This window comes from Apiospora hydei (genome assembly GCF_038363865.1).
Source record: "Apiospora hydei strain CBS 114990 chromosome Unknown utg000008l_segment0_segment0, whole genome shotgun sequence".
Classification (NCBI taxonomy): domain Eukaryota; kingdom Fungi; phylum Ascomycota; class Sordariomycetes; order Amphisphaeriales; family Apiosporaceae; genus Apiospora; species Apiospora hydei.
In genome coordinates this window covers 1,905,808-1,917,609 of record NW_027117367.1, presented here as the reverse complement: position 1 = coordinate 1,917,609, position 11,802 = coordinate 1,905,808, and the positions used below count along the sequence as shown (strand labels likewise).

At 52.5% G+C, this 11,802-nt stretch overlaps 1 protein-coding gene across 1 annotated transcript; it reads right to left on the bottom strand.

Moving 5' to 3' along the window:
- Positions 1-9,548: 9,548 nt before the first annotated feature.
- On the bottom strand, positions 9,549-11,670 carry PG997_011172 (uncharacterized protein; the record flags this gene model as incomplete). Its single annotated transcript, XM_066815487.1, has 5 exons — positions 9,549-9,597; positions 9,652-9,909; positions 9,971-10,331; positions 10,388-10,798; positions 11,442-11,670. The coding sequence occupies 5 exons, from the start codon at positions 11,668-11,670 to the stop codon at positions 9,549-9,551; spliced, it is 1,308 nt and encodes a 435-aa protein (XP_066664777.1).
- Positions 11,671-11,802: the final 132 nt, after the last annotated feature.

Below are 11,802 nucleotides of genomic sequence, written 5' to 3'. Positions count from 1 at the left end.
TGGGTTGGCTAGGCTTGGCTTGGCTCATGTCTTCGCTGCTGGGAGAATGGAGGAGGAGGGAATAGATTACGGGGGGAGGCAATGATGACTGTAAAACACGACAGGGATGTGGTGGGTGGGTTGTGTGTGGCTCAATGAGTCTCCCTCAAACTGCCTTCTCCAGCAGCCAGGTGCCAGATGCCAGATGCGTGCAGGGTGGGGCCCGGGAAATGGGAGGCAACAGTGCTGAGGGCATAGATTGGGTACAAAGGAAGGGTGGGGCAGGTGCCTACCAGTTGGCAAAATTAGACGTAAACGGCGGTACTGTACTTCCAAGAGACGAACGGCACGTAGGCTATGGAAGCCTGAAAGCGGATATCGACCGTCCGGGGTGGCAGTGGCAATGGTGGGAAAAAGAGAAGATGACGGATGACCTGTGGTGAGTCGGCGTGTTGGTTCTTGTTCGTCCTTCCTTCGCGACGGAGACAACAAAGGATGTCGGGTGGTGGGTAGCGCCAAGGAGGGAGCAGTAGAGGTAATCCGTTGACTGATTAGAAGCTTTTTAGGGGGTGGAAAAGATGACGCGGACGGCAAAGGATTCTCTGAGTAACACGGCCAGGCGTTGTGTGGAATGCTTTTTCTCTCGTATGTTGGCCTCGACTCGGATGACTCTGATCGGCGGCGGAAAGCGACGAGAATATACCGTTCTTTTAATGTTTTAAAGGGTCTTTTTCTTTTTCTTTTTTCTTGATAGGAAAGGTCGTTGGGGATAGGGGATTGGTTATTCCTTTAGTCGCAAGAGTGCAAGTCAATGCCACCGACGAACCAGAGAAACAAACACACTGCGATGTTGCGCGCGCGCAAGAGAGAGAGAGAGAGAGAGAGAGCGAGAATGCGGTTTTGCAGAGTAATAAAATGGCCCCCAACTTAGACACAAGCAAAGTAGTGACAGGACACACTTGGATGCGCGGGAACTGGGAAACGAGGAATCGGAAACGGAGGGGAGAGTATATGGGGCAGAAAAATGAGTATATCAAGCTGTAATAATGAGACCGGATTATACAGAATCGTCGTTGCACTTTAGCAGACTTCAGTCGAGTCGCTGTGGTACTCTTCAGATCTTGGAATCGAACATTGCGGCGGCTTTGTTCGATAGAGAGAAGAAACGGGGGTGCACGGCTGAGACGTGCCATTGGGGTACTGGGCAGTTTTGAAGAATTGGGATAGCAGCACTGGCAGTACTGGCAGCACTGGAGACTCGGGCTGGGCAGACAGAGCTTTTGCGATGGCAGCAGCAAAGTGGGATTGGCTTGGGATTCGCTGTACTCTACGGTGTGTACTTGGCCATACATCCCAGAGAGTCAAGTACCGCACACTCTCTGATAACCTAAAACCGCATCTCCCGTGGTGTGCGAGTAGCGGCGTGCAGCGACACTGACGGCCCTTTGGGCTTTGGGGGCCGATGCTTTGGGGGGTTGTCCCAGTGACAAATTTGCATGAGCAGGGCTGCGATTGGCCGCGCGCGTGGCCTGGTGGAGGGGGAAGAACGCCCGCGATGGGATTGTTGGAGCGGTCGAAGGGTGTGACGAGCAAAGCCGGGGGGCTGGGCGTAGCCTGCGAAGCCTGAGAAGCCTGCGAGGGACCCCCTCTTCTTGCGTGTTAGTAGTAGAGTCGCGACTTGTACAGTTCACAAATCCAGTGGCTAGTTGCCCAAAGGGGCCTGGTGGCCCGTACAACGAGTCGCTGTCACTGGCTGGGGCCCATTGGCTGGCCGGCTGGAGCAAATCAGCATGAGCAGGAGGAAATGCAGGTGGAATAAAAATGTCCAACAACTGTGTCATCTAAGCATCGCTTTCCAAGGATGTCGTGGAGTGCGGCGTGCCCACGGCGCCATCGACATGACCCCCCGGCTAGCGGCTACGGCTTTGGGCATAGCGCCCTGCTGCAAGCGGGACCGAGCAGCAGGCCGATGTGACCACAAGCGCAGTTCGACGGCATTCAGTGGTTGACAGTTGTTCGTTGTCGCCAGCAACGGCCGTGGATGGAGATGAGATGAGGGTCGCGACGAAGAGTCATTCATCACGACAACCTGGATTTGGCTATGCACTCGATTGGGAGTTTGATAGGTGATTCTCCTCTTCTCCACGCTTCCATAATCAACTACTAAGTATACGCCCGCAATACCGATGAGTATACCCACATGCAGCGTGGCAGCAGGTTGGCAATCATACGGAAGAAGCAATCCATCCATGCAGCTGGTACCTTGCCTTGGGTTATTCGACCCTGACTACAATGGTCGTGAAACGATGAGACAGCGAGACTGAGAGACTGCTGAGAGAGAGCGCGAGATAAGAGACGCGCACTATCCTAGAATACCTACCTACCCACTCGTATTGCAATCAATCCTGACAGCCCCTGGTTGTAAGACGTGCATACAAGTATATCATCAATATGCCTGAAGGCTTTTTCTTCTTCTTTCTCTGTCGGAAGGGAATGAATGCACGGCTAGCTGGATGAAGGGCCTGGAAGCATCCAGATGGCAAAAATTTCTCTCATCATCGAACAAGATTGTCTCGATTGCTTGCTCGTCGCCCCTTCTGCCCAAACTTCGCCAAGACCAGCAAATGCTCGTGTTACGATGCAGTGAAGGAACAATATTGCCATCGGGCCGTGCATCATATATATGTACATATGTATTGTTTGGTGGCGATAGGTGGTGGGTGAATCGCATGCCGTGGAAGGCCTTCTTGTCTTGTCTTGCATCATCGGGCCCTCAGCTTTCGCCCGCGCTATCGTGCACACTCACTGAACCTGTATGAGAATGAGGATGAGGATGAGAGTAAGAATGAGACTGACAAGTTACCACTGTCATGACACTCGAAATGATAGCCGTCGGCGAGGTATAGGAAGCAATTTCCGTACAGGGTACCTGGGCTTTGTCCGTCTGTGGGGTATCTCGCAATCAGACGCACTCTATGATTGCGTCACCTCGTGATATGCCGGTACTTCATCTCCTTCACGAACCTCTCGTATTCGTCACTTGATTTTATGAGGACACTTATTACCTTCACGGGATTGCAATAACAAGTGTATTGTGTTACGTAGTGCCTCAACCAGTGAGCACTGTACAACTACATTATTCAACGCACTTACCTTGCAATTCAACAGAACCGGTGGATGATCTTGCCATTATCAAAAAGCTGATCATACCATCAGAGCAAAGGTTTGGAGAACTCTAAAGAGGGTACTCCGTACGCCTTCTCAAAATAACTTCATCGGCAAGGCATTGGGGAGGGATGCGGTATGGAGTCGAGAGCTAAAAATGAACATGATACACCAGAAAGTCGATCACGCTGGGAGCCAGTGGGAGGGTCCCCCTTGGCAGCCCATCGTCCCTACTACCACCACCACTACCACTACTACCTAACCTACGACTCCGGCCCTCCGAGTCTGCTGAGACTTTCGCTGCGGCAACACACCGACACCTAGCAAACGTGCTCGCTCGTCTCTGTCGGTCGTATCATTCCATGAAGAGGGGACATGTCACAGCTGACTCGGACACTTCTGAGCCACCATCAACCACCATCTCAAACATATTCGCATGATTTTCGGCGATGGTTTAAAAAAGAAGATAGGCGCGGCAGCGAGGTCGTATGTAGCAGAATCGAGCACAGCCAACCGGAGCACAGAGGTTCCTTTCCAGTGCTCGTTCTCTCCGCCACTCGTCACTACGCTACAAAACAGGTACCTGCTAGCCGACGAGTTGATCCGATGGGAAAAGCGCTAGGGGCTGTGGTTTTCTGCACGTACCGGTCCTAAGCGGTCGCCGTAGCGCTCGCGCGCTCGCCTGTACATGGCTCCGCGCAGAGAACTCGCAGAGAGGGCTAAGTAACACGGCGCGCTGTGCCAATTTGCAATCTCTTGGGCGAAAGCCTTCTGCGTCACAGTTGCTTCTGGGTCGGCCGCACAACACCTGCCTCCGGGCCCCAGCGAATAGGGTGCGCGCTGAAGGTAATGGGTTAATTTACTGATGGCTGCGCGCTGCTTGCTACTCCTGCTCCTGCTGGCTCCTCGACGACGACGCGATGGCAGTATCAATCTGCCTTAAGGGGCACAACCCGAGACGAACCGCGCCCGCGCCCGCGCCTTGGATGGGACCTGTCCAGTGTAAGTCAAGTCGGTTCGACTAGACAGTAGATAGACTGCTTCATGTTGGCGAACCTGTCTCTTCCAGTGCTTAGGGACTTTGCATTCTTGGTTAGAGTTGCAAGTCCGCTAGACCGCATCTTTTTCTCACTTGGCCGTTTCCAGTCGTTAAAGCTGCCGCGGCCAAGTCGCACATGTCCAATGGACGCTATTTCCAAGTTGTTGCATTCCCCGCTTCGAGCTCACATCACATCACACACGCACACACACACACAGCCTGTACTGGGGGTATGGGCGCGGGCTTCGGAACCATTGCTGCTTTGCTGCAAGGTGGTATAGCCGTGCAGATAGGGAGGGCGGGCGTTGTGCAGTTGCAGACGCTTCCTGCAGGAGATAAGAATTTCGTAAAACATTCGAGCGTAGAAGCCTCTCTCTCGGCCCCTTTAGGTTGCAGAGGCAGACAGACAAGACACCGATCATGATCTTAACATCGACTCCCGAGCGGTATCTGAAGCGCGAACTCGTCTCATCCCTATTCTCGCAGCGTCACAACCCACCAGCCCCTCCTCCACGACCGAGGCATGCATGCACTTCCGTACCAAGAAAATAACAGGCCCGTTGCTACCCCAGGGCGAACAGCTTGCTTAGCTTCACAGTTGACAGCAGTCTGCAATCCATAATTTGTCGGCGTTAAGATGGGGGAAACTGGTTGCGGCCACCGCCCCGGACTGACTGCTGGCCGGCCGTACCCAGCGGTAACCCTTGGCCGCGTGTTGTGTCCAGAAGTGTGGCCTTCCGATAACTACTGTAATAGCAGGGGGTGCTATGCTATGCGCTCAACAACGAATCCTCCATTCCGGCCATTAGCCTCGCTTTTGCGGATATAGATCGGTCAGGTATGACCAATAGGCGCTGGGCTGATGGCTCGTTACAGCCCAAAATTTACACGTCCCACGACGATGACTCAACCTCACCCCTCGATTAGTAGAGAAACGTGTACTGCTTAGTTAGAAGAGGAAAGGGGGAAAGGTGGTTCAGCTAGGTATCACGGGGCTGCGTTGCATCAGACATCAATAGACGTGGACTATAGCGAGATCGGAGTAGGCAGGACCTAGAACGCCTTGCCTTGCCTTACTTTACCTGCTAATCTACGGACTCGGAGTTTCCCTCACGATCGGCATCACCAGAGCATGCAAAGGAGTGCCCGGCGTCACCAAGATCGTGACTGGCCGGCACGCCGGCTGTGTAAGTAGGCAGGTAACCGCCAAGCGAATTTGAGGTCACACTCACCAGTGCAGGTGCTGAGCGGCGTGCAAAGACAATCAATACCCGAGACCGCTGGGGCCATCGTGGCCTGACAACATGTGCTCCAGATCTGGCAGACTACTCAACAGCCTGCTTATGCCGTCACCAAGCATCTGACGAGATATTGGCGAAAAGGCCTTTTTGCATCTGAGCGTTCATCTCTACTTTTCAGATCTTGGTTGCCCATGCTACGCTTCACTGCGGAGTCCGGCGCCAGCACTAACAAGACAAGAGCCCAGGAATTGCTGAGTCATTAACTTTGGAACTTTGGGGGCCGCCAGCAAACGTCTGCAAAGGTCTGCAGTGTTCCGAGTCCTCCAGTACGCCCCCAGGCTTTTCACTTGCAAACGAGAATGAACCGCAGAAGGATAGTGTTTGGACAACCAGTTCTGGTACGATGACATGCAACAACACTACGAAATATCAAAGATGTTGCTAACAGCATACTAGTCAGCAGAAGGTCATCCCCCATCATCCTTACTGACTTACCGAAGACCCAGCCAAACCTTCGTCTGGGGAATTGCCTAGAGATAGTCATCCCGCCCAAAACCAAATCCGATTTGCTAAGATGCAAAATGCCAAGACGCTTGAGATGCCCTTCTCGCGGAGCCAATGAGGCCGCTCGCAGAGTCAGCAGCGACTCAGTATGGATGACCGCCCACCACCTCCAAGGCCTGTCCGAGACAAGTTTGTTGGCGATGCATTTTGGAGGCGATGCATTGGTTGGCATGGGATGGACAATCATGAGAATTTTTTTCTTCCTTCTCCCCCCTCTCTCCCAAGATTCCGTGAAACGCGGCATCCCCTATGCCATGCCCGACAAGACTGCAACGAGTGAGAGAGAGGCAACATCGTGCTGTCCACCAACACCCCCCTTTTCTTGCAAGTACATAGCCAGCCAGCAGATCATTACTGCTTTGGCGTCCCACGGCAATGAAATGTCTCTCGCTGTCCCCGTAGAAGAAGGTTTCGCAACCAGTCTAGAACCCGACCATGATGATGGCTCATTGAGGATCTGTTTCTCCTTGCGGGCAAAAGGTTATCTGCACTGCCATGCTGTTACGCGCGCCTAACGGGGTCTGCTTGCGTCGGCCATTCCTAGCCCGTCCAGCAAAGCCTCGATCCGACGTTGCGTGCGATGCAAGCAATGAGGCAAAGGCGATGCGCCCTCTCCCCTCCCTACATACATACATGTAGGTAGTATTGGATGACTTATTTGATTGTAAGCCAACCAATCAGGTTAGAGCCTACCGCGGACATGTTGAGCCCAGCACGGTCAATCTTCAATTACGAGAAAGCCTCCCGGAAGCAGCGGAGCGGCTAGATTTCCATGGCACTGACCAGATCAATCCAGAACGCCACAAGGCTTCGTCGACAAGGTAGTCGGCGTCCAGCCCAGCCCAGCCCATCTGTGCGCGCTGAATGGCCACCACACGCTCTCGCTTACTTCAGCTTCTAGCAAGCAAGCCCAGGCTGTGTGTGTGTGTGTGCCCCTCATCACCACCTGTCGCATGTCTTGGAAAACCTTTGTAGGCTTGGGTTGGAAATCCCCGGGGTCCCGACTGCGAACTAATCATTGTGCCACATAGCACGCGTAGATGTTATTAGAAAGACTGATATCGTCCCAAACCAAACCCGCCCCCACCACCCGATTGCCTGCCTAAAGTCATGTCGACCAAGTATTCTAGAAGCGAAAGAAGATGCCACACGCCTTGTAGTCTAATAAGTCTGCCGGCCCTTCTCTGCTGCATCTTACCATGCAGCGAAATGACAGTTGATGAGGGGCGAAAGATCTGCCTTCTGACATGTTCCCGATCTCACTCCTTTCCTCGTTCTGGTGGGGTTCATGCATTGTGGGAGGTAGCGTATGGACGGGCTAGGCAGCAGCAGCAGCAGCGCAGCCGTAGACAGTAGTGAGCAAAGAAGAAAGGTGCAGATCCTTCCGCCATCCCGCCCAGCCGCGCCCCCAAAGGGAAGAAGGCCCTTTCAATGGATGGAATCTGGCCGAAGGGCCCGCCACCTCCCTTCCCTTCCCTTCCCTTCGACGCAGCGGGGGCATATAACTGCGATATATCGTTGGCTATAACGCCTCCGTCGGGAATGTTGGTTGATTGATGGTGGGGAGGGGCAGCCTCTGCCTTGAACTTGGGTCTCTATCCTTCGTGGGAGCCGGGGGAGCCGTGAGAGCCACTAGACAAATAGCCCTTTCTTTTGAACATCTGTACATACGAAGTCGGTGGATCTTCAGCTGAATTTGCTCCGGTGCTGCTGACATGATACGTCCGGCCTTGATAACGACAAGTCGATCCTTTTTCTGAGGCGTCGTATAAGGAGTAAGTTGAAATAAGCAGATCCACAGTGAATAACCAAACCGTGTACCGGAGTAAGCTCCATCATCGATGATGATTTTGCCTTGATCAACTGCCGTGACACTTTATGGGGGAGACATGGTGTAGAAGGCAGGCAGGCAGACGGGCAGAGTGAGAGGCTTACGTTCGGGTGAAAGATAGCCTATCACGACTCTCCTCGCTCTCTCACTCGCTTCGCCCCCGTGACAGATGAGGAGCAGGTTTCCCTCGTCGTCAGATCCAGTAGATCTAGTAGATCCTAGCTGAATAGGCATCACCAAATGTACGCCACCCGCATCAAGAAATCCCCCACGGCAAAGGGCGGCAGAAGAAGGGCTACCCAGACCACGAAGCCATCGAGAGATTTCCACCCCGCGTACCATCACAAGGGGCGACGGACATGAGGGGCTGACGGACACAGATATGATCCGCCACAATGTGATAGATACTCCGGATTCGGCTATCATCTTACAATCAGTGACGAATGTACTCTGTCGCGGACAGATTATGCAAGTATGGTACGCAAGGTTGACACGAGGCCGTTATTGGGCTGGCTGGGCCACGGTACATCTACCAGTAAATGAAGGATGAGAATTCATCATCGTGATTCCAGAGGGGCAATCTTGACTGTCCGTCGGTACCGCCTCAACGGAACCCATCACGATAGACGCGCAATCCGATTTTGGGTTGTTGACAAATCCGCTTCTATATCCTTCCCATGACTGTTGGTTCATGGTTCACGAGATCTCCCTCGCACTCGCTTTCACTATGTGTCTTCGCGTCCTTCGCGAATTCTTATTCTGGACCGACGCAGTCAGATACACAACGTAGATAGATGCATAACAACTACGTCGTCTTGACATGTGAGGTCGTAGCGTGATGTGGCGATCACCACCACATACTATCACTCAATTCTTCATATTCGGTGTTGACTCGGCAAACAGCCGTGGAAAGACCCTACGCAAGTCATCGTGATCGCCTTTCTCTCCATCTGCCAGTCCTCGGTCTATTCCAACTTCGCTCGGTGATTTTTACTGTTTGCTATTAGCGGTCAGATGAACATCAACAGTTCAAGCCCGTACTGGCCTTGTTGTGTGAGATCATTTGAGAATGGCAAGGCGGATATGCTCAGGATATTGCATTTACTGCGAGATACAATAAGATCGAAGAGGTTTCGTGCACGATGATGGCATCAAATCGCAATATGCCCGTACTCGTATCATATGATAACACTGCAGTGAAGAAAAGGCCAATACCCAGTATGAAGGGCTTGCATGGTATCACGTAGTTGTTGGTGTGCAATATTTGCGTAGGTAGATACAAACGGTAGCGGCAGAGTAAACGAACCGGACCATGAGAAGTTTGCCGGGTTTTGCGGTATGATGGCGTCACAATTGAAGTATGTATCGGGAGCTAAACGGGTTGTGTAATTGAACAGCTTATATTGAGGGCACTGGCGGCACAAGCAATCACTATAGTGCAGAAGCTGTGATGAAGAAATCAACAGCCGCGACCCAAGACCAATGAGGCACCAAGTCGCAAGATTCCTGGCAACATTCGGGTTGTTGCGTTCCAGACCAACTCGACGTCAAAATTCCATACGGAGTCGGGAGACCATAGCTGCACTTCTAGAACATGCTGTGCTCCTCTTTTTATATGAAATTCCCTGATTTGCCGAACCTATCGAGACCGTGTGCAGACCGTGTGCAACCCATAACTATGGGAAACCCATATCTTGTGTAAGGAAAAGAGACTGTCTTGAAGACTCGTCTAAGCAGCCATGTAGGTGCTGGCATCGATACCCTCCTTGGGGAATTCGCTAATTAAACAGTTAGTAAAAGGCGTAAAATCCAACATCGAAAATGGCACTTACGGCAAGGCAACCTCGAAGCGCTTCTCTATCGCCTTGAGCACCTCCTGATCCTGTTCGTTGCTCACGAAGGAGATGGCAAGACCCTTGGTACCGAAACGACCCGCACGACCGACACGATGCAGGTATGAGTCAGCATCCGCGGACAGATCGTAGTTGATAGCAAGGTTGATACGCTCAATGTCGATACCACGGCCAAAAACGTCAGTAGCGACACAGATACGCTTGTTGAATTCCTTGAACTCCTTGTAGCGGCGGATACTGTATATTGTTCATTAGAATAGGTCCAGGCGGATCGCACGCGAATGGGACATCAACTTACCGCTCCTCCTGGCTAACACCGGAGTGCACCGCAATAGACGGGAAGTTACATTCGCGAAGCAGCTTATCAAGCTCGGTGGCACGGACGGTGCTCTTGACGAAAATGATGACCTGGTTGAATTGAAGTTCGTCCAGGAGCTCGTTGAGCTTCCGGTTCTTCTCACGCTCATCCAGCTTGATGTAGTACTGCTGAAGACCGTGCAGCGTCAACTTGGTGTCCTCATCGACGTAGTGTTCCGTCGGGTTCTGCATGAACTTGCGGCAGATGGGCTTAACCTCATCAGACAAAGTAGCACTGAACATCATGACCTGCTTCTGAGTGGGGGTGGAGCGGAAGATCTCTTGAACATCGCGTCTCATGTCTAGTGGCGAGTTAGTAATGAACATATGCCATGTGCATTCTCCCCAATAAACTTACCAACTTGGTCCAGCATCTTGTCGCACTCATCAAGGACAAAGATGCGGACACTACCGAGGCGGAGATACTTGTCCCGAATAAGGGCTTGCAGACGGCCTGGAGTACCAACGATGATATGAGGGTGGGTATCCTTGTTCTTGAGGAGCTCGGCATCCTTGGCGATGGGAGTTCCACCGTAGAACACGCCAGTCTTGATATCCGGCATGTACTTGCTGAATCGGTTGTATTCATTGCGAATCTGGAAGGCCAGCTCGCGAGTGTGGCACATAACCAACACAGCGCACTCGCCAGCCACAGGCTCGACTTGCTGAAGTGTGGTCAAAACGAAGACAGCCGTCTTTCCAAGACCAGACTTGGCTTGGCAGATGATATCACCTCCAAGAAGAGCTTGAGGGATACACGTTTGCTGGACTATAGGTTTCGATCGGATGTTAGAATTAAGTTCCCAAAGCGAGTGTGAGACGAGAATGGAGGGAAATTTCGACAAGGTCCGCCCATCGACGCAGTGTAAGCCGTAGTATCAATATAGCCTCTCCCCCAACATGATGCCCAGTAAGGACCTCGGCCGAAAGAACGATGGCGCAGAGGGCCAAAGTCGTGGGTGCGCGCTCTACTCGGCACTCTTCATAAGGCCTTTGGCCAGGATATCTCAAGAGTTGGCCAGCAAGTTGAGTGTTGCCTTCTAACAAGTGACTGCTGAAGCGCAGTATTGTCCTCGACTCCATTGGAGTGAATTGGGAACCCGAGCAGCCGAAGCTACGCAAGCGCAATGTATCGCATTGCAAGCAAAGTTGCCGCATGTCCCCGACCGAACGACGACGCGTTCTCATTTGGCCTCTTGGGCCAGGCTCCCTCAGCTACTGGGGAGCGGAACTAATGATTCCACCTCCGTTCGCTTGACCTGATACTCCCTCTCGAATGATGTCTTTCCTGACTTCTTGCTTTTTGGCTTGGCTTGCGAGATGGACGGACGCTTGCAGAAGAGGGAAGGAGGGACAGATAGACTTGTCTTGATGGAAGCTGGCAGATGTAAGATTGTAGTTGGTAGACTAACCCTCCGAAGGATGCTCGAATCCGCAGTCGGCAATAGCGCGCAGAAGTTCGGGCTTGAGAAGGAAGTCGCGGAAACCAGTCGAGTGGATGCCGACGTAAGAGCCCTTCTTGTCGACATTGTTGCCAGAAGCGGCGGCAGCCTCGCCGCTCTTCTTTCCGTTGGCGGGAGCGGCATCATTAGTGGCCAACTCCTCGTCGGAGTAATCAATAAGATCCTCTTCGGCAGACATGATGGGTGGTTGTTGGGATTAGTAAGGGCTAAGGTGCAGTGGTGTCGTGTCGTGACGAGGATTGTTGTGACGTCGCAGAAAAGCAGAGACGCGTAGAATAGGAAGAAGATTGAGAAGCTGTCGAATGGAGAA